The following is a 23,361-nucleotide window of genomic DNA, read 5'->3' as shown; positions in this document are numbered from 1 at the left end:
CTTTTTTTTTTTAATTAAGGATCTATCAGGGAAGATGTGAATAATTCTCATTATGCTAGCAGATAGATTGCCCCATCACTCAGTGATGATTTCTACATAAATCTCACAGATTATTGCACTTTTCGAAGCAGAAACACTGCAAAAAAGGAAATGTATCCATCACTAGTTAAATATGGGAATCTGAACCCTGAGAATTTAAAAAAAAAAAAAAAAAAATTGTAATCCTAGATCTGCCAAGAAATTTTCTGGTCTAGACATTAATTTCTCAGGCATCTTTAGCAAGAAATGACTAAGACTGATTTATGCGCTTTCCATGGTATCCTGTATACAGATGTTTTTCAATGGTTTTGCATAATAACGGATAGTGTTACTAGGAACATCTACCCTTTTATACCCTCAGGGTCAGCAAAACATCAAAGAGCTCTAAAAGCCATTGAATACTCCCCACATGCAGCTACTAAGAACTTACATGGTCCAACGGAAAATTAAAACTTTGCCACAATCACAGCAATATCTTGTGATTTTGCAAAAATGACCATGATATTGATAAAAAAAAGCAGAAGCATTTTGAAAGAAACACAGACTTGTACCAGTACAGTTCTATATAGAATGAAAGAGCCAGGCTGGAGCTCAAGTGCTGCTATCCACGTGAATACAGAATTATCTTTTGATCTTACCCTATGAATCTTTATTCTGTAGTGATCAGTGTAGAATTAAGACGTCCAAAGAAACACGCCAGAGGTATTTTTTTTTCCAGTGCTGAAACAACACTTTAAATGTAACCTCACCTGCCCCCAATCATATACTATGGACTGGACAGGTTCCGAAAAACAGTGAAGGCGCTGGAGGGATAGTATATGACTGGGGGCAGGTGAGGTTACATTTAAAGCGTTGTTTCAGCACTGGAAAAAAAATACCTGTGGCGCGTTTCATTAGATGTCTTTCTTTAGACGCCGTGGGCGCCATCTTGTGAGAGAAGCTTTTAACTGGCCAGAAGTATCAGAAGCTACTGTATATACTTGTGTATAAGCAGTGATTTTCAGCACTTTTTTTGTGCTGAAAACATACCACCCCCCTTATACACGAGTCATTGTCCAGAAGGCCAGTGGGGGAGGGGGAGCGGGGTTGCAGCAGCAGGAGTCGGCGGCTGTGGAAAGTGACAGCTGAAGTCGCTGGCTTCAAGATGACATCATACTCACCCTCCTCGCACCTTCGCTGCATCTCCGTCCTGACGCTGGCAGCTTTTCCTTGCTAAGCGGTCACATGGTACCGCTCATTAAATAATGAATATGCACGCGTCTCCACTCCCATAGGAGTGGAGCGCATATTCATTACCCTAATGAGCGGTACCACATGACCGCTCAGCACAGGAGAGCTGCTGCGCCGGGACAATGGAGATGCAGCGACGGCGCGAGGAGAGTGAGCCATGCATACAACGATGGGACAGGGAGTGAGCCATGCACAGGGTGGATAAAAATCTTGATTTTTTTTAAAAAAATCAAAAAAATCAGATTTTTTTGATTTAAATCAGATTTTTTTGATTTAAATCATTTTTCTTTTCATAGACTTTAACCATCCCAGTAAAATGTCTGTTAAAAAAATAGGTTGTAAATTAATTGCCAGACTTACCACTAGTACTAGGCTCCTGGTGCATAAGAAGCTGTGGGGGTTCATTGACATTAGTTGTATCACTATCAACATCTTCATTTCCCTTCTGGTTGCAGTTTTCATAATGTGATTTCAAACGGCAAACAAGTCCTTGGATATCCTTTTGACAGTATTTGCACTTTGCTCTTGCACCTTTCTTTCCAAGATCTGCTGCTGGCATCTCAACAAAATGAACCCAAATAGGGTCTCTCTTACGACCTGCTGCCATGGCTCACACAGATCAATTATGAAGTTTGATTGTTACTACAGCCTGAGCCAAGCACTGCTGATGTTACTACAGCCTGAGCCAAGTACTGCTGACTATCCAACAAGTTTGGGCATGTCAACTGAATGCAGGGAAAAAGAAACTAAACCAAAACTGAAACCAAGCTAGAAGTGTGGAATTAAAGGGGCAGTATGAACAAAATGTGGAGGCTATTAATAGTTTATACAATTAAGACATGCTGCTTTTAAACACCTACCTATTGCCATATAGTAAAACAAAAAAGATTTTTACTTACTTTGGGGTCCCCCCCTCACCCTGGCGTTAGATCGTTGCCCCTAGTTTCGTCCGTGTAACTATGGGCGCACATGCACACTGCTCTCACTTCTCATTTTAATCGTGATTTATATTAAAAAAAAACCTTTTGATTTAAATCAGTGATTTAAATCATGATTAAAATCATGATTTAAATCGATCCGATTTAAATAGAAAAAAATCTTTTGATTTAAATCGTGATTTAAATCGGCGTGATTTAAATCAATCCACCCTGGCCATGCATACAACGATGGGACAGGGAGTGAGCCATGCATACAACGATGGGACAGGGAGTGAGCCATGCATACAACGATGGGACAGGGAGTGAGCCATGCATACAACGATGGGACAGGGAGTGAGCCATGCATACAACGATGGGACAGGGAGTGAGCCATGCATACAACGATGGGACAGGGAGTGAGCCATGCATACAACGATGGGAAGGGGGGTGAGCCATGCATACAACGATGGGAAGGGGGGTGAGCCATGCATACAACGATGGGAAGGGGGGTGAGCCATGCATACAACGATGGGAAGGGGGGCAAGTCATGCATGCAACGATGGGAAGGAGGAGCGAGTCATGCATACAACGATGGGAAGGGGGGCGAATCATGCATAAAATAGGGAGAGCCACAAATACCAGGACAGGACAGGGAGAGCCACACATAGCAGGACAGGAATGAGGCGACAATATATACCCAGCTTATACTCAAGTCAATAAGCTTACCCAGTTTTCCGTGGCAAAATTAGGTGCCTCGGCATATACTCGGGTCGGCTTATACTCGAGTATATACAGTACTTCAAAAGCTCTCAATACAAATCTATGAGAGCCAGAACGAGGCCAGTATAAAGCTCTCATACACTTGTATTTAAAGAAACCTCCGTGCAGTTCCATGAAACACTGAAGCTAAAGGCAAGTCACTTTTCGCCGGAGATTGACGGCATCGGCAACGAAAACAGATGAAAACTCCAGAAGGCGAGTATGAGACGAGGCAAGGAGCTTACATTTAAAGCACCACTCCAGCAGTGAAATGTATATATTAAAAATAAAAAGCTGGACTGTTACTTTTTATGCTTTGAAAAGCAAGCAAAGCCAACGAGGGATCTCGTGCACTTGTCAGAGGAGTAAAGCTGAGCTGCAGGCGCTGTACCTCTCCGACTCGTGGAGAAAAAGCACATACATTCCTGCATCATCAGACGAGGAAAGTGCACAGATAAAGGCCACAGCCGGCACACCAGGACGACCAAGCGTGTCTACCACAGTACTGCTACTACCACCAATTTGTGCACTCAAAGGCAATACTTTTAAACCAATGAATTACTTCTATTCAAATGACAGACAGTTTTACATATTTTTAGTAGAATAACCATTTAAGTAACATTTTGTATCTCACAATAGCTAGTTACAGCATGTGCCATTATAAAATTATTAGATATAACAAAAAGATGCAAATTATAGCATCCAAAATGAAATAAGGAAACAAAATATGATAATTCACAGATTATAACTATCTTACTATCATGCCTGGATAAGAACCCCATCAAGTAGTAATGAGTGAGCCCCTACCCTTTATCCTTGGCGTGAACATCTGCTCCATGCTGAAGTAACAGCTGTACGATTTTGACACGATTGTAGCCAGCAGCTAAGTGAAGCGGGGTTGACTGTAGAAAAAAAAAAAAAAAGTATATTTCTCTAATGCATGTATGCATGCAACATGCAGTGTTTTGGCTGCAGATACCAGTTGCTGTATAAACCTTTACCTTTCTTCCATCACTGGCATGGGAGTTAACATTAAGGGGCGTCAGCAGAGCCATCATTTTCTCCTCATTTCCACTTCTACAAAAACATAGTTTTAGAGAAAAAAAATAGTCAGTACATCACAGACCACACTTCTAGCAAAGATGCCATTATCTACCAAGACCCCACTAAATCGATGAATTTGACAGGTAAAGTTATAAAGTAATTGAGATCTTATTGCCCTGAGGCCAGTTTCACACCAGTGTAATAAGGCTGCATCTTTGGAGGTCTATTACAGGCCAACTCCAGGCCCTACGGCGGGTCTAAGGACAGAACTATAAAACTTTATGAAGCGGTTCATTTGGGTCAATAGAAAGGCTGTTGGGCTTATTTTGGCTTGTCTGAAGCGGAGCTTGCAGCGGTGTCCGCAGGCAGACATTCATATAGAGCTGTTATGTAGTGGCTCACCCCTGTGGTTCAGGGAACAACCCCGTCTATTAGGCTTATTGTGCTACAAGTGTATCTAGAAAGGGGTATACATTCTGAATAAAAAATGCAGGATAACACACCTAGCACTTTCCAACAGTTCATCTTTCTTGTATTCCCCTAAAAAAAAAAAAGAAAAATATAAAAAAAATGACCAAAAAAGAAAGACATGATAAATGTTATAATCAATAAGCACAATACAACAGGACAGTGTATAGTAAAGGTAACCCATCAGCAAGCTTTTACATATAGAAATAGTGGTTTGGCATTTGTCCCCCCCAATTAAAATTAATTTTATTTCATAGAGATGAGATGTGTCAGCAATGATAGATCTAGTGTAGAGGCCATATGCCGATCAGGCTGGGAGTGCACTGGGGGCGTCACTGGAATAGGACACCCAGTCCGACTTGTATTTGCCTTCTACACTATATTTCTCATTACTAGCATATAGTGTATCTAAGCGAAAAAGAAACAAAGGCATTGTTTTATTGAGGGACAAGCATCAACTGTTCCCATATGTAAAAAAATGGGCCAGATCACTACTTGTGTTGAGAGATGCTAAGAGAGCGCACTGTCACTATGCATATTGCACAGGGACAAGAATCTACTGAGCATCCTTTGGAACTGAAAACCAAAGTATTTTCAGTAGAGTAGGGACTAGCCCAGCCCCTGAATAAAAAGGTCACTGATGACACGTTGCTTCAGGGAGGAGGCAGAAACTGTGGCAGTGACATCAGCTTCTGCACCTAATGACGCTTTGTTTGAGCATCCTAGCATGCCCTGTGACTTGCAAATAAGTGTCATCAAAATGGAAGGAATAAAAAATAAAAAAAATAAAGTAGTTAGTGTAGTCAGGGAAGAATAGGGACTTTTTAATTAAAATATATTAGAACATAGATTAGATTATGGCATTAAATAGACAGACATTTAGAATGAAAATTAATTTGTGCTTTGATCTACCCATACACATTACACCAACATTGGCTGAACTCTCCGATATCGCCAAATTCGACTGACAGTCTAAAGTGTACTGGGGCCCCATAATGATGTTGTGAGGAGGCAAGGATCCGTTACGTCCACTTTCAGACTGCAGATCATTTTGTTCTGATAGAGAACACAGTAACGCTCGCTCTGGTGTGTCGGTCAATATAGCTTCCAGCCAAAGCAAACGTTCAGCTGACAGCTATCTGAAGTGTAGGGGGTCTTAGAATACAAAAGGTGAAGTAACAGATATCAGTGGCACTGTAGGGGTAAAAAAAAACAAATACCTGGCAAGTTGCCTTTAAGCTCTCTAAACAGATTACAAATGAGCCCTGACTTGCAAGGCTGAAGCTCAGCAGACAAAATCTGCAAATTAAGACACTTAAGTCACTTGAAACCATTACCTGTCAGCACTGCTTTTGCCGAAGAGTCCGATAAATCCAAAGCTGTCCGGCTGTCTGTATTGCGGATAGTTGGATCTGCTCCATGCTGAAGCAGCACTATGAAAATAAAAACAATATGTATAATGATCTTGTTAGATGTTTCGATATTATATTAAATCATAGAATCTTGTATGTTATTTGTGGATAATTTCAATTGCTATTCCAGTCATGTGGAAATTATGGAAATTCTGCCCAAGTTTTTACTAATGCAAACTTGTCTTTATTCATACTATAACATCTATATTTTACATTGTGGAATATTAGATTTAAAAGAAAATCATAATAAAAAACAGTTTCGGCATTTGTGTTAAAATCTGCGGCCAGGGATTCACCCTTTACCCTGCCGTTCTAGAGATTGACATACCTATGCAGACATCTATTTTGCCTTTAATGGCGGCCTCATGGAGAGGGGTATAATTCCAATTGTCGCGGGCATTTGGGTCAGCGCCATGTCTCAACAGGAGATTGACAACTTCAGCATGACCAAAGGAGCAGGCATTGTGGAGAGGAATAAGACCACCGTCGTCGCGAGCGTGGACATTGGCACCACTCTGCAGTAAATACTCCACAACGTCCTTGCGTCCAAATCCTGGAAGACAAGAAAACAAACAAAGGCACTTAATATTTTGCTAGATTTTAAGTATGAAATGTGGTTAAAAGATGATTAAATAAAGTCATATTACTTTAGAAACACATGGATTTATCAATCTTGCACGGACACAAAACCACAGAAGGTCCCACTACCAGAAGCCCGCACTATGCATCACATTTATCCAGAGGGGAAAGCATGGATCACTAGGACCAGAACACAGGTTGAATATGAAGTTTACAAAACCACTACCACCCAATATTGAGACAAGAGACAAGCACTCCTACCAAACAAGTGCCACAAAACTCTCTAACTTATCATGGTATACAACATGTTTCCAGTAACTGGGGATTAGGGACTTATGCCAACCATTAAACCATTCCTCTCCCACCAAACTTGACACTGGCACTTGCATCACACTGGCAACTATCAAACCCAGATTTGTTTGCCAGAGAGTGAAGTGAGTGATTAGCAATGACGTGCTATCCGCCACTTCAGCCAGCACTTGACATTTGTGCCCAGTGATATCAAGCTTCAGTCAACACTGCTTGCAATGCGTCTAAGCAGTGAGGGGTGAGGTGCCAATCCAGTAGAATAAAAGAGCAAATATGAATATGTGGTATATTAACACCTTCACACAATCTGCAGTGCATTTATGACATTGGCACTATGTAGTGAAGAAAATGTATGGTGCAGAGAAAGTGCAGGAAATACATCTGCTCCATCTGCAAGTGGATGATGGCTGTACTGCACAGATGTCACTATGCTGTAGCAGCTGGGATCAGAGAAGTGTGTGCGTGTGTACGCCATTTTGTAAAGTCATTATGTGCTGACAGAGTCCCTTTAACCCCATACACTTACGTGATAAGTTGTGTCCCTGACTTTGATGCATACTCGCACACTGAGCCTGCATCTTTCCCGACTGATGATTGATGGCTAATTTAATCAGTCCTCACCTGCCTTTAACAGCCAAGGGTGAAGTAGAGCTCTGCCCAAGGCTATTAACCTGTTAAATGACATTGTCAATCTCTGATAGCAGCATTTATCACACATCGGCTGAGGGGTGCGTCATTCCACATGTGATCGTGGGGCACCAAAGGGTTGCCATGAAAGCCAGGGGTCTGCTGAACACCTCCGTGTTGTCATTTTGATTCTACTGTGAAAGCTACCTGATCGGTAAATGGGGTTACGATAAAAAGACACCAGAATTAAGTGGGGAGTTTTTAGCCGCCGCAATGCATAAAAAAAAAAAAAAAAAAAAAAAAAACACACAGTAAGAGGCAATCAAAACATCTGCATCTACCCCAACATGGCATCAAAAAATGTCAGCTAATTGTGCAAAAAAAAAAGCTCTCACACAGCCCCATATCCTGAAAATTGAAAGCGTTACAGGTCTCAGAAAATGGTGAGATAGTAAAAGAAAAAATTTTCCTTCAAACTTTTGAAAATTTTTTCACCACTTTAAAAAACAAATAAAATAAAACTATACATGTTTGACATCTGTGTACTCATACTGACCTGTAGAATCATATTGCCAGGCATTTTCAGTGTAGTGAACATCGTATAAAAAAAAAAAAAAAAAAATACTTTTTTTGGCAATTTTAGCACACTTGGAATTTTTTTCCCGCTTTCCAGAGCATCACTTGATACAACGAATGGGGTCATTCAAAAGCACAACTTGTCCCACAAAAAACTAGCCCCGTAGGGTTGTGTGGATGGAAAAGTAAAAAGTTATGGCTCTTGGAAGAAGGCAAGGAATAGAAAAAAAAAAAAAAAGCAGAAAAATTAAAGTTACATTAAGGGTCTGTGCACACGGTGCGGTTTCTACTGCGGATCCGCAGCGGATTTGCCGCTGCGGATCTGCAGCAGAACTGCAGGTGATGTACAGTACCATTATAGCCTATGTAAAAAAAACCGCTGTGCACATCCTGCGGTTTTTGTGCGGAAAAAGAAAGCAGAATGTCACTTCTTTTGTGCGGTTTTGCTGCAGTTTTCCACCTGCTCCATTCTACAAATCCGCAGGTGGAAAACCGCACAAAAACGGCAGTAAAACCGCAAAAAAAAGGAAGAAATCCGCAGGAAAAATGCATGTCATTTGACCTGCGGATTTAGTGAAATCTGCACGGAAAAATCCACGGGAGAATCTGCACCGTGTGCACATAGCCTAAAGCTATCAAAATTTGCCAACACTAAGGCTATTTGCCCACGTTGCGTTTAAATCCAGACACTGAAAACCGGACTCCTTCCCAGAAATCGCGCGATTTTCGCGCACTTTCCAAGCGATTTGAAGCATCGCTTGGAATGTGATTGACAGCTTGGTCACAATCGACAAACAGTGTTTGACAAGTGTGACCAGGTTTTTACTATTGAGGCCGCCAATGCGACATCAATAGTAAAAGAAAGAATGTAAAAAATAATTAAAAAATAAAAAAATCAGGGTATATTTACCTTCCAACGTCCCGCGCAGTCTCAGCGTCGCTCCCGTTCCCAGCGATGCCTTGCGAGACCTGTGATGACGTTGGTCTCGCGTTGCTATAGCGATCTCACGAGACCGCTAGAGTCACGAGAGACTACGTTATCACAGGACCTTGCCGCAAGGCATTACTGGGAACGCTGAGGCCCAGGAAGGCAGCGCAGGTCGTCGGAAGGTAAATATACCCCGATTTTTTATTCTTTTTTTTACAGGGGTATGGTACCCAGGGCCTGGAGGACAGTCTCCTCTCCTCCACACCGTGGGTACAAACCGCACATGAGACGCTTAACTTTGCGCATGGTGGGCATAGCCACATGCATGAAGTAAGCGATTCTCATGCATTCCTATGGGTGCGGAATCGCGGCAATTGTTTACGATTCCGCACAAAAGAATGAGCATGCTTTTATTTTTTTCCACGATGCGATTCCGCCGCGGAAAAAAGCACAGCATGTGCGGAATGCCATAGGAATGCATGGGGTGCGTTCTGTACAAGATTTTTAAACGTTTTCGCAGCGTTTTCGAGCCGAAAATCGCGGCAAAAACGCTTAAAAACCGCATCGTGGGCACACAGCCTAATAGCAAATTTGGCCACTGCGGATTTGCAGCAGTTTTAGCTGCAGTGTACAGCAGGGCTGTGGAGTCTGTAAGCCAAACCTGCGACTCCGACTCCTCAATTTCCCTTACACCGACTCCAACTCCGACTCCACGACTCCGACTTCCACACATATTGCTTATATTTAAGTGAAAAACTTATTGTAGTACAATGTGAACCTCAGACATTTAATCATTTTTATGATCCAATAATCAAGATATTTAGATAGAACAGAATATATATTGGTGTACTACCCGGTTTTCATTCTTTTTGGTACAGATACGATATGGATAGACAGATATGGATAAATGGATAGATAGAGCAGATTTCTAATCTGCTTTTGCTATTGAGTAACATTATCTATGAGCTCAAAAACCTTTCAGGTGATGCAGTTTTTTAAAAAGATGATCAACTTTTGCAGCTGAAAAACGTATCCTCAAAAAACACAGGAAAAACGCTGTGTGTGAATGTAGCCTTAGATCAGGAATATAACAGCCATTTATAGGACATTTCATAACTTTCCCAAACTCCTATGAAAAAATATTCAGCACATCCTGCATTGAATTACTGTACCCAATTTATTATATATTTTAGGAGTCGGAGTCGGTCCATTTTATACCGACTCCAACTCCGACTCCACCAAAATGAGCACCGACTCCGACTCCACAGCCCTGGTGTACAGTACCATAATATCCTGTGGATATTAAAAACCGCACTGCAGATGGTGCCGGTTTTTCCGCGCGGTTTTCCTGCGGTTTCAAAACAGCATAAAGAATTGACATGTCAATTCTTTCTGTGGGTTCCGCTGCGGTTTGCAATCTCCTCCATTGTGGAGATGAAAAACCACAGGGCAAAACCGCAGGCCAATCCGCAGGTAAAACCGCAGGTCTTTTGACCTGCAGATTTACCTGCGGATTTTACAAAATCCGTGCGGCCAAATCCGCAGCGTGTGCACAAACCCTTAAACTTCCTATACACTTTTTCATGAGGTTTGACTTTAAAGGGAATCTGTCACCCCATTTTAGCCCTATAAGCTGCGGCCACCTCCTTCTGTAATGCTGTAGATAAGCCCCCGATGAAACCTGAAAGAAAATCACGTTAGATTATACTCACTGGGGGGCGGTGGGTGTCACAGTCCGGCGCCTCCCATCTTCATACGATGTCCTCCTCCTTGCTTCTCCCTCGGCTCCTGCGCAGGCGTACTTTATGTGCCCTGTTGAGGGCAGAGTAAAGTACTGCAGTGCGCAGGAAGCGGGAAAGGTCAGAGAGGGCTGGCGCCTGCGCACTGCAGTACTCTGCTCTGCCCTCAACAGGACAGATAAAGTACACCTGCGTAGAAGCCGAGGGAAAAGCAAGGAGGAGGACGTCATCGTATGAAGATGGGAGGCGCTGGACGGGACGGCTACACTCATCGGATCGGACCGAACACCGGGGTGAGTATCATCTAAATCTTTTCTTATCTTTCAGGTTACATCGGGGGCTTATTTACAGAATTACAGAATGCTGTAGATAAGCCCCTGATGGTGGTGCCAGCAGCTGATAGGGCTAAATTGGGGTGACAGATTCCCTTTAAAAGCTATGTTTCAGTTTGCCCTCATTTTTTTTTGCTCTTCGTGAAGGGAACTTAATGGGCGTAAAACATCTGCATACAAAGAAGGGCATTTTATACATATTTACTGAGCCTGGGTCAGACTAGGTCTGATAGCAGATGGTACAAGCTCCACAGCATTTAGTTGTCGCATATTCCTAATGGGGACTTATTAAGTATAAATGCCACTGTCAGCCTTCTTCACAGCAATCATGTCCAGGATCACCACTTTGGCCATTAAAAACACCCAAAAGTTTGAAACAGTTAGAAAAGGCTGGTTATACAGGGGTGATGCCTTGCGACGAGTATAGGATAGGGAAACTACTGTGTGCCATGAAGCTTACAGATCCACATCCAAGTCTAATCAATTATCCTTAGAATCAAAGTCTCCACAGCAAATTTTAAGGAATAGAATTTACCTCCATTGTAAAGTGACAACCTCTTCTGTAAAGTATCTCAACACTAGAGATGGAAGACACAGCAACCTCCCAGCGGTAAGGGCCATTTATACAGACAGACTGACTAAATAACACTCACCCCCGATAATCTCCCCTCGTAAATATGTTGGCTCTACCATTCACTAGGGGTGTCTTTCAGGCCCTTTGGATCAGGCTGGTGAATTAGAGATGAATTGCCCAATGTACATCACTTACAATGACTGAGTACACAGCTACAACTATTAGCTATTACTTGCTTTATTGCCGTAACCATTATTGTCTGTAAAATTTAATTTTTCGTAGTAATAAAAACCACACTGACAATTGGATTATTGAGTAATCTCTATAGTTGCCTGCAGTTTATACCTAACAATAACAATATGTTATGGAGTCCATTGGTTGCCATCCATTTCCCAAAGAAGAAAATGTGGTATTTTTTTCTATAAATATGATGGAATCTGCTACTGAGCCCCCAAGGCAGATGTGAGCTCCCTGAAGGGTCTCTGTTTACATGTCAGATTTAACTCACATTTTCACACCAAAACGATGCATGTGAATGGTGGCCAAACGCAAACGCAGCCAAGATATCGAAAAATGGTTAAATGGACGCTAAGGGTATGTGCACAGGTTAAATATTCGGTGCAGAAATGTATGCACCATTTCTGCATCTCTTCACAGGAAAAATGCACGTTTTTAGTGCATATTTTTCTTCACTCGTTTTTATGGGTGAAATCTGCAGCAAATACACTGAAAGATTTGACATGCCGCAGATTTAAATCTGCACCAAACCTGCAAGTCACAAATAAGCAACGTGTGCATGAGACACCAGGACTCTCATTCACTTTGCTGGCACCAGGAAACCAGGTTTCAGGTTGTGAGACAAATCTGCGCAGAAAAAAAGCCACAAATCTGTAAAGTATGCATAGGTTCTAATAGAAAATTTTGACTGTTCCCCACAGAGCTGTGGAGTCGGAGTTGGAGTCGGTATAAAATGGACCGACTCCTAAAATATATAATAAATTGGGTACAGTTCAATGCAGAATGTGCTGAATATTTTTTCATAGGAATTTGGGAAAGTTATGAAATGTCCTATAAATGGCTGTTCTATTCCTGATCTAAGGCTACATTCACACACAGCGTTTTTCCTGCATCTTTTGAGGATATGTTTTTCAGTTGCAAAAGCAGATCAGCTTTTTAAAAAACCGCATCACCTGAAAGGTTTTTGAGCTCATAGATAATGTTTTCAATAGCAAAAGCAGATTAGAAATCTGCTCTATATATCCATTTATCCATATCTGTATCCATATCATATCTGTACCAAAAAGAATGAAAGCCGGGTAGCACACAGACTAACACTCCATTTTTTTTAGCACCAGTCAGAGACACCTCATAGCTGCCCAAAAGGACGCCTAGGACAGGCATTGCTCGTCTTCAGTAACACATCAACATCAATTGATAGTTGGAATAAATAGACTGCATTCATCACCACATCTTCTTAAGGTGCAGGCTTTATTTTCAAGTGTAGGGGTGTGAAGTATGAGGTTCTGCAGCAGCTGAGGTGTGCAGTATGAAATTCTGCAGAACAGTATGAGGTTCTGCACCCCCCCCCCCAGGTTTGACCCTGGCTACGCCCATAGTGTGAATGTAGCCTGAGGATCTAGGCTTTGTCTTAGTTGAGATAAGTTAGTGTGTGTGTGTGTATATATATATTGACATTCTCTTGATGAGCTTCAAGAGGTAGTCACCGGAAATGGTTTTCACTTCACAGGTGTGCCCTGTCAGGTTTAATAAGTGGGATTTTTTGCCTTATAAATGGGGTTGGGACCATCAGTTGTGTTGTGCTGAAGTCTGGTGGATACACAGGTGATAGTCCTACTGAATAGACTGTTAGAATTTGTATTATGGCAAGAAAAAAGCAGCTAAGTAAAGAAAAACGAGTCGCCATCATTACTTTAGGAAATGAAGGTCAGTCAATTCGAAAAATTGGGAAAACTTTGAAAGTGTCCCCAAGTGCAGTGGCAAAAACCATCAAGCGCTACAAAGAAACTGGCTCACATGAGGACCGCCCCAGGAAAGGAAGACCAAGAGTCACCTCTGCTGCGGAGGATAAGTTCATCCGAGTCACCAGCCTCAGAAATCGCAGGTTAACAGCAGCTCAGATTAGAGACCAGGTCAATGCCACACAGAGTTCTAGCAGCAGACACATCTCTACAACTGTTAAGAGGAGACTTTGTGCAGCAGGCCTTCATGGTAAAATAGCTGCTAGGAAACCACTGCTAAGGACAGGCAACAAGCAGAAGAGACTTGTTTGGGCTAAAGAACACAAGGAATGGACATTAGACCAGTGGAAATCTGTCCTTTCGTCTGATGAGTCCAAATTTGAGATCTTTGGTTCCAACCACCATGTCTTTGTGCGATGCAGAAAAGGTGAACAGATGGACTCTACGTGCCTGGTTCCCACCGTGAAACATGGAGGAGGAGGTGTGATAGTGTGGGGTGCTTTATTCAAAATTGAAGGCATACTGAACCAGCATGGCTACCACAGCATCTTGCAGCGGCATGCTATTCCATCCGGTTTGCGTTTAGTTGGACCATCATTTATTTTTCAACAGGACAATGACCTCAAACACACCTCCAGGCTGTGTAAGGGCTATTTGACCAAGAAGGAGAGTGATGGGATGCTACGCCAGATGACCTGGCCTCCACAGTCACCAGACCTGAACCCAATCGAGATGGTTTGGGGTGAGCTGGACCGCAGAGTGAAGGCAAAAGGGCCAACAAGTGCTAAGCATCTCTGGAAACTCCTTCAAGACTGTTGGAAAACCATGTCCGGTGACCACCTCTTGAAGCTCATCAAGAGAATGCCAAGACTGTGCAAAGCAGTAATCAAAGCAAAAGGTGGCTACTTTGAAGAACCTAGAATATAAGACATGTTTTCAGTTGTTTCACACTTTTTTGTTAATTATATAATTCCACATGTGTTAATTCATAGTTTTGATGCCTTCAGAGTGAATCTACAATTTTCATAGTCATGAAAATAAAGAAAACTTTTTGAATGAGGTGTGTCCAAACTTTTGGTCTGTACTGTATATATGTAATCGATATTATACAGTGTATTACATATTTACAATTTATTACAGTTTTTTTGTGTTCTAAAGTTGTATTCCAATAAATAGTATTATGTTCTATCTAAATATCTTGATTATTGGATCATAGAAATGATTAAATGTCTGGTGTTCACACTGTACTACAATAAATTTTTCACTTAAATACAAGCAATATATGTGAGTCAGAGTTGGAGTCGGTGTAAGGGAAATTGAGGAGTCTGAGTCGCAGGTTTGGCTTACCGACTCCATAGCCCTGGTTCCCCACACATATAAGGCTGTGTGCACACGCTGCGGATTAGGTGCGGATTCATCCGCGCGGATTTTGCAAAATCCGCAGGTCAAAATACCTGCGGTTTCACCTGCGGATTGCTCTGCGGTTTTGCCCTGCGGTTTTTCATCTCCTCAATGGAGGAGATGGCAAACCGCAGGAGAATCCGCAGAAAGAATTGACATGTCAATTCTTTCTGCGGATTGAAAACCGCAGATAATCCGCGCGGAAAATTCCGCACCGTCTGCACTGCGGTTTTTGATTCCCATAGGGAATCATGGTACTGTACACCGCAGCAAAAACTGCTGCGGGTCCGCAGCGGCCAAAACCGCTGCGGAACCGCAGCAAAATCCGCAGCGTGTGCACACAGCCTTAATGGAATGTCATGTGGACAGCTATCCGGTAACACTATGATTCCGATAATCAGGGCTGTGGAGTCGGTAAGCCAAACCTGCGACTCCGACTCCTCAATTTCCCTTACACCGACTCCACCTCCGACTCCCACACATATTGCTTATATTTAAGTGAAAAATTTATTGTAGTACAATGTGAACCTCAGACATTTAATCATTTTTATGATCCAATAATCAAGATATTTAGATAGAACAGAATATATATTGGTGTACTACCCGGTTTTCATTCTTTTTGGTACAGATACGATATGGATAGACAGATATGGATAAATGGATAGATAGAGCAGATTTCTAATCTGCTTTTGCTATTGAAAACAATATCTATGAGCTCAAAAACCTTTCAGGTGATGCAGTTTTTTAAAAAGATGATCAGCTTTTGCAGCTGAAAAACGTATCCTCAAAAAACACAGCAAAAACGCTGTGTGAATGTAGCCTTAGATCAGGAATATAACAGCCATTTATAGGACATTTCATAACTTTCCCAAACTCCTATAAAAAAATATTCAGCACATCCTGCATTGAATTACTGTACCCAATTTATTATATATTTTAGGAGTCGGAGTCGGTCCATTTTATACCGACTCCAACTCCGACTCCACCAAAATGAGCACCGACTCCGACTCCACAGCCCTGCCGATAATGCATGGTTCTTCTAAAACCACCACATATATACAAATCCAGAAAAGAACTAATCTGTTCTTGATGGGAAATACATCTGTTTTCAACCCTACTATGTAAGAGCAGATTTTAGGATTTGTATTAGAACCGCAATATCAGTCCCTCCCTCTCCTTTAGTATGATGCCAACATAATCTGCAGCACTTTAGTAATCGACCAATTAATTTCCCCAAAGATAGACATAACAGTGTTAATGGATTCCAACGAATCCTGAAAATCTTCATTGACTTCTCTGTTCATTTAATGGTAGGACTAGAGCTGCAGGGAACATATTTGTTACCAAAAAGAAAAGAACACGAAAAATGAAACACAGAGCCAATAGCAGCCATCACATCTGCACGTCACCAGCGCTGAATGGACAGTATGCCTCACTGACACAGCAAAGTACCACACAGCAGGGTTACGAGAGCCCAAATGTCAGGGATGAGTCCGGGCACAACCAGAACTGTATGCTGAATTTTGAGAAAAGTCAACTGCACACACAAATGGCTGCAGATGTTATCTGCTCCGGCTGAGAAACTTACTAAATGGATAAAAAGGTAAAACTTCACTTTATACGAATGCCCGGGGCAAACAGATATTTGTCTGACAACTGACAATCACTTCTGTTAACAAGCACTTATACAGAGAAAGGACCCTGCTGAAAGGTGCAGCCCGGGCCTAATGGAAACTGACGGGCGAGTCTGCAGGAAGTGACAAGTCCTAACCCTAAAAGAGTCTGGGAAAATAGTGTCAGCCATATCCCCCTGCCGCTTCTATAGACACATATACCCTTCCCTGGTGTCGGTCCCTGCCTGAGACCCTTCACCCACGAAAGCCCCTGATATATATATATATATATATATACACATACACACACACACACACACACTCACTTCCTGTTATCCCCTCCTGAATAAAATACTTCCGTGTCACCTCCCCATAAATACCACAATACTTATCCCCAGTTGCCACCCACACACATTTGGTAAATTAGGAACACTGTATGAAACACAATATTACAAGACCTGCTTTTTTGTAAAAATTAAATACTTCCCCAATGTCATCCCCATGTATACTCTTCCCCCGCAGTGTAGCCCTCCCCTGTGTATACACTCTTCCCCCCGTTTATACACACTTCCCCCGTATCCCCCATGTATGCACTCTTCCCCCGCAGTGTCCCCCTCCCCCGTATATACACTCTTCCCCCTGTGTCTCCTCCCCCGTGTATACACTCTCCCCCCCGTGTCTCCTCCCCCATGTATACACTCTTCCCCTGCAGTATCCCCCTCCTCCCGTGTATGCTCTCTTCCCCCGCAGTGTCCCCCTCCCCCGTGTATGCACTCTTCCCCCGCAGTGTCCCCCTCCCCCGTGTATGCACTCTTCCCCCGCAGTGTCCCCCTCCCCGTGTATACACTCTTCCCCCCCGTGTCTCCTCCCCCGTGTATACACTCTTCCCCTACAGTATCCCCCTCCTCCCGTGTATGCACTCTTCCCCCGCGTGTCCCCCTCCCCCGTGTATACACTCTTCCCCCCGTGTCTCCTCCCCCGTGTATACACACTTCCCCTGCAGTATCCCCCTCCTCCCGTGTATACACTCTTCCCCCGCAGTGTCCCCCTCCCCTGTGTATACACTCCCCCCGTGTCCCCTCCCGTGTGTACTCTTCCCCCCCGTGTATACTCTTCCCCCCCCGTGTATACTCTTCCCCCCCCGTGTCCCCTCCCGTGTATACTCTTCCCCCCCCCGTGTATACTCTTCCCCCCCGTGTCCCCTCCTGTGTATACTCTCCCCCCCGTGTATACTCTTCCCCCCCGTGTGTATACTCTTCCCCCCGTGTGTATACTCTTCCCCCCGTGTGTATACTCTTCCCCCCGTGTGTATACTCTTCCCCCCGTGTGTATACTCTTCCCCCCGTGTGTATACTCTTCCCCCCCCGTGTATACTCTTCCCCCCCCGTGTATACTCTTCCCCCCCCGTGTATACTCTTCCCCCCCGTGTATACTCTTCCCCCCCGTGTATACTCTTCCCCCCCCCCGTGTATACTCTTCCCCCCCCCGTGTATACTCTTCCCCCCCCCCGTGTATACTCTTCCCCCCCCGTGTATACTCTTCCCCCCCCGTGTATACTCTTCCCCCCGTGTATACTCTCCCCCCCCCCCGTGTATACTCTCCCCCCCCCGTGTATACTCTCCCCCCCCCGTGTATACTCTCCCCCCCCCCGTGTATACTCTCCCCCCCCCCCCGTGTATACTCTTCCCCCCCCGTGTATACTCTTCCCCCCCCGTGTATACTCTTCCCCCCCCGTGTATACTCTTCCCCCCCCGTGTATACTCTTCCCCCCCCGTGTATACTCTTCCCCCCGTGTATACTCTTCCCCCCCCGTGTATACTCTTCCCCCCCCGTGTATACTCTTCCCCCCCCGTGTATACTCTTCCCCCCCGTGTATACTCTTCCCCCCCGTGTCCCCTCTTCCCCCCCGTGTATACTCTTCCCCCCGTGTCCCCTCCCGTGTATACTCTCCCCCCCCCCCCGTGTATACTCTTCCCCCCGTGTCCCCTCCCGTGTATACTCTTCCCCCCGTGTGTACTCTTCCCCCCGTGTGTATACTCTTCCCCCCGTGTGTATACTCTTCCCCCCGTGTGTATACTCTTCCCCCCGTGTGTATACTCTTCCCCCCGTGTGTATACTCTTCCCCCCGTGTGTATACTCTTCCCCCCGTGTGTATACTCTTCCCCCCGTGTATACTCTTCCCCCCCCGTGTCCCCTCCCGTGTATACTCTTCCCCCCCCCGTGTATACTCTTCCCCCCGTGTCCCCTCCCGTGTATACTCTTCCCCCCCGTGTATACTCTTCCCCCCGTGTCCCCTCCCGTGTATACTCTTCCCCCCGTGTCCCCTCCCGTGTATACTCTTCCCCCCCCCCGTGTATACTCTTCCCCCCGTGTCCCCTCCCGTGTATACTCTTCCCCCCCCGTGTATACTCTTCCCCCCCGTGTCCCCTCCCGTGTCCCCTCCCGTGTATACTCTTCCCCCCCGTGTCCCCTCCCGTGTATACTCTTCCCCCCCGTGTATACTCTTCCCCCCCCCGTGTATACTCTCCCCCCCCCCGTGTATACTCTTCCCCCCCCCGTGTATACTCTTCCCCCCGTGTCCCCTCCCGTGTATACTCTTCCCCCCCCGTGTATACTCTTCCCCCCGTGTCCCCTCCCGTGTATACTCTTCCCCCCCCCGTGTATACTCTTCCCCCCGTGTCCCCTCCCGTGTATACTCTTCCCCCCCGTGTATACTCTTCCCCCCGTGTCCCCTCCCGTGTATACTCTTCCCCCCCGTGTATACTCTTCCCCCCGTGTCCCCTCCCGTGTATACTCTTCCCCCCCGTGTATACTCTTCCCCCCGTGTCCCCTCCCGTGTATACTCTTCCCCCCCGTGTATACTCTTCCCCCCGTGTCCCCTCCCGTGTATACTCTTCCCCCCGTGTATACTCTTCCCCCCGTGTCCCCTCCCGTGTATACTCTTCCCCCCGTGTCCCCTCCCGTGTATACTCTTCCCCCCCGTGTATACTCTTCCCCCCGTGTCCCCTCCCGTGTATACTCTTCCCCCCCGTGTATACTCTTCCCCCCGTGTCCCCTCCCGTGTATACTCTTCCCCCCCGTGTATACTCTTCCCCCCGTGTCCCCTCCCGTGTATACTCTTCCCCCCCGTGTATACTCTTCCCCCCCGTGTATACTCTTCCCCCCGTGTCCCCTCCCGTGTATACTCTTCCCCCCCCGTGTATACTCTTCCCCCCGTGTCCCCTCCCGTGTATACTCTTCCCCCCCGTGTATACTCTTCCCCCCCGTGTCCCCTCCCGTGTATACTCTTCCCCCCCGTGTATACTCTTCCCCCCCGTGTCCCCTCCCGTGTATACTCTTCCCCCCGTGTATACTCTTCCCCCCCGTGTCCCCTCCCGTGTATACTCTTCCCCCCCGTGTATACTCTTCCCCCCCCGTGTCCCCTCCCGTGTATACTCTTCCCCCCCGTGTCCCCTCCCGTGTATACTCTTCCCCCCCCCGTGTATACTCTTCCCCCCGTGTCCCCTCCCGTGTATACTCTTCCCCCCGTGTATACTCTTCCCCCCGTGTCCCCTCCCGTGTATACTCTTCCCCCCGTGTATACTCTTCCCCCCGTGTCCCCTCCCGTGTATACTCTTCCCCCCCGTGTATACTCTTCCCCCCGTGTATACTCTTCCCCCCGTGTCCCCTCCCGTGTATACTCTTCCCCCCCCCGTGTATACTCTTCCCCCCCGTGTATACTCTTCCCCCCGTGTCCCCTCCCGTGTATACTCTTCCCCCCCCCGTGTATACTCTTCCCCCCCCGTGTATACTCTTCCCCCCCCCGTGTCCCCTCCCGTGTATACTCTTCCCCCCCGTGTATACTCTTCCCCCCGTGTCCCCTCCCGTGTATACTCTTCCCCCCCGTGTATACTCTTCCCCCCGTGTCCCCTCCCGTGTATACTCTTCCCCCCCCCGTGTATACTCTTCCCCCCCCGTGTATACTCTTCCCCCCCCGTGTCCCCTCCCGTGTATACTCTTCCCCCCCGTGTATACTCTTCCCCCCGTGTCCCCTCCCGTGTATACTCTTCCCCCCCGTGTATACTCTTCCCCCCGTGTCCCCTCCCGTGTATACTCTTCCCCCCCGTGTATACTCTTCCCCCCGTGTCCCCTCCCGTGTATACTCTTCCCCCCCGTGTATACTCTTCCCCCCGTGTCCCCTCCCGTGTATACTCTTCCCCCCCGTGTATACTCTTCCCCCCGTGTCCCCTCCCGTGTATACTCTTCCCCCCCGTGTCCCCTCCCGTGTATACTCTTCCCCCCCCGTGTATACTCTTCCCCCCGTGTCCCCTCCCGTGTATACTCTTCCCCCCCCGTGTATACTCTTCCCCCCGTGTCCCCTCCCGTGTATACTCTTCCCCCCGTGTATACTCTTCCCCCCCGTGTCCCCTCCCGTGTATACTCTTCCCCCCGTGTATACTCTTCCCCCCCGTGTCCCCTCCCGTGTATACTCTTCCCCCCGTGTATACTCTTCCCCCCCGTGTCCCCTCCCGTGTATACTCTTCCCCCCCGTGTATACTCTTCCCCCCCGTGTCCCCTCCCGTGTATACTCTTCCCCCCCGTGTATACTCTTCCCCCCGTGTCCCCTCCCGTGTATACTCTTCCCCCCCGTGTCCCCTCCCGTGTATACTCTTCCCCCCCGTGTACCCTCCCGTGTATACTCTTCCCCCCCCCTGTATACTCTTCCCCCCCCCTGTATACTCTTCCCCCCCCCTGTATACTCTTCCCCCCCCCGTGTATACTCTTCCCCCATCCCCCCCCCCCTGTATACACTCTCCTTCCCCCGTATCCCCCTCCCCCGTGTATACACTCTCCTTCCCCCGTATCCCCCTCCCCCGTGTATACACTCTCCTTCCCCCGTATCCCCCTCCCCCGTGTATACACACTTCCCCCGTATCCCCCTCCCCCGTGTATACACACTTCCCCCGTATCCCCCTCCCCCGTGTATACACACTTCCCCCGTATCCCCCTCCCCCGTGTATACACACTTCCCCCGTATCCCCCTCCCCCCCATGTATGCACTCTTCCCCCGCAGTGTCCCCCCTCCCCCCCCCGTGTATATACACTTCCCCCGTATCCCCCTCCCCCGGTCTCTTACCTGCAGCGAAGTGCAGCGGGGTGGACTTCCTGCCTGCGGTGTCCCTGCCGTTCACGTTGTCAGACGCCACGAGTTTCCTCACCCGCTCCACGTCCCCGTTCCTGCAGGCTTCGAATAGCTCGCGGGCCGGCTCCCCGCTTCCTCCGGTGTCTCCGTCCGCTGCAGCAGAGCCAGAGGCCCCGGCACAGCGGCGGCCGGACATCCTCCACCAGCAGCAGTCCCCGCCTGTGTGAACGGAGGAAGGAGGAGCCGGAGTACCGTGCAGAGCCTGAGCTCCCAGGCCGCAGCCCTCCTTACCGACGCCCGGGCGCGTCACAGACACCCGGAGGCCATCACCGGGGGAGTCTGCCCGCACCTGGGCCCCGCGCGTCGCCGTGTCGTCTTACGGTATCGGCCCTCTCTCAGCTGTCACCGCGCTCCATACTCTCCAGTGACACAAGCTCTACTCTGCTAATTGGCCGCTCGGGCCCGGGGGCACAATTCAGCACCGACACGGAGCGGACGACGGGACCAGCAGGAGGCAGGCAAGTCCTGTCACGTGACGTAACGCCGAAAACAGTCACCACAGGCTATGCGCGCACCCGCCGGCGCATACCACCACACTGCCCGCGCACGTAGTCTGTAGCCCCGCCCCCAGTCATGGCCCCGCCCACTGTGTATGTTCCGGAAGTGACGGGCGGGCATATCACACTCTGCACTGCAGCGCGTCTAGATCGTAGCTGGGTGTCATTACCTCAAAAAATCAATTCCGTTCTAGTCGCTCCGCTCCTGCCAGTGCCGCAGCCAATGCACCGGTGCTGGCGGAGTGCGGTGAGGTCGGTCGCTTCTTACTTGCGACAGGCACACGTAAAGCGGCTGCCAACATGAGACCAATGCAGACCGTGCCAGCTGTGGAGCGTTCCCTATAGCTGCAGCTTTTGTTCTCGTTCTCATGGTGCGGTTGTGCAGTAAACCGACCTGGCGACTTTTCCTCCATTCTCTATATTACTGGTTAAAATAAGTCAGAAGTTTGATAACAAAAAAATAACTTGTGTCGCCGTATTGAGTTCCAGGAATTCTTTTTATCTCTTGCTTTGATGTTTTTTTGTTTATTATTATTGTTATTTCTAGGCCCTGATTTTGTCAGACTGGTGTCGTTGACAGCGGTCTTAATGAGGAGACGTGCTGACGTCGGACGCGTACCCCCCTGAGCCTATTCTCAAATCTGACTCCATTCGGGGACTAGAGTAAGACGTGTGGTGTCAGGAATGGCAGTCGGGGTTGTCTATCGGTGGGGTCTGGGCCGTGAGACCCCACGCATTGCACAAGACTCCGCTCTGAGGTGCACAGCTCTTGTACGCAGTGTATGGACTCAATAGTAAGTGTGTGGCCGCTCTGGTAGACTATGGAGCTGCTCGGTGTGTGCGCTGCCTGCAAGAGCTGCCGGCTTAAAAGCAGTATTTTGTGGGAGTCTCTGGATCCCGACGCCCCTGTCACATGACCTCAGGGCGCCTAGGAGTTTACATGGCGACTTGGAGGTCTGCGGAAGGCTCCCGTGCATGGAGATCGCCTATGAACGCCAGCCCGTGGCCTGCGTTCATAGGGGATGATTACTTTTGCTACAAATAGCAGGGCTGCTATATATATAGCACAGACGATCGCAGCTTCAAGTCTCCTAAGGAGATTTTTGAAGCAGGTAAAAAGTAAAGAAAAAATGTTAACAAATTGTACCACAACTTT

The 23,361-nt window shown here is 47.0% G+C and overlaps 1 protein-coding gene across 3 annotated transcripts in view; it reads right to left on the bottom strand.

The window, feature by feature from the left end:
- Nucleotides 1-22,240, bottom strand: part of TNKS2 (tankyrase 2) — a 113,953-nt gene extending 91,713 nt beyond the window's left edge. For 2 of the 3 annotated variants that reach the window (XM_073585934.1, XM_073585935.1), the window contains exons 1-6: nucleotides 21,643-22,240; nucleotides 6,198-6,422; nucleotides 5,795-5,890; nucleotides 4,493-4,529; nucleotides 3,947-4,022; nucleotides 3,753-3,847 (exon numbers count right to left, since the gene is read on the bottom strand). In XM_073585934.1, coding sequence (XP_073442035.1) covers nucleotides 3,753-3,847; nucleotides 3,947-4,022; nucleotides 4,493-4,529; nucleotides 5,795-5,890; nucleotides 6,198-6,422; nucleotides 21,643-21,844 — 731 coding nt within the window. In that variant the 5' untranslated portion in view covers nucleotides 21,845-22,240. Of the gene's footprint in view, nucleotides 1-3,752; nucleotides 4,023-4,492; nucleotides 4,530-5,794; nucleotides 5,891-6,197; nucleotides 6,423-21,642 lie in introns of all 3 variants that reach the window. The other variant, XM_073585933.1, reaches the window with a different exon arrangement.
- Between the last annotated feature and the right edge of the window lie 1,121 nt (nucleotides 22,241-23,361).

This window comes from Dendrobates tinctorius, unplaced genomic scaffold (assembly GCF_039654945.1).
Source record: "Dendrobates tinctorius isolate UK_male_01 unplaced genomic scaffold, ASM3965494v1 ptg000089l, whole genome shotgun sequence".
Lineage (NCBI taxonomy): Eukaryota > Metazoa > Chordata > Amphibia > Anura > Dendrobatidae > Dendrobates > Dendrobates tinctorius.
Note: the sequence above shows the minus strand (reverse complement) of the source record. Positions and strands in the feature narration are given on the sequence as shown.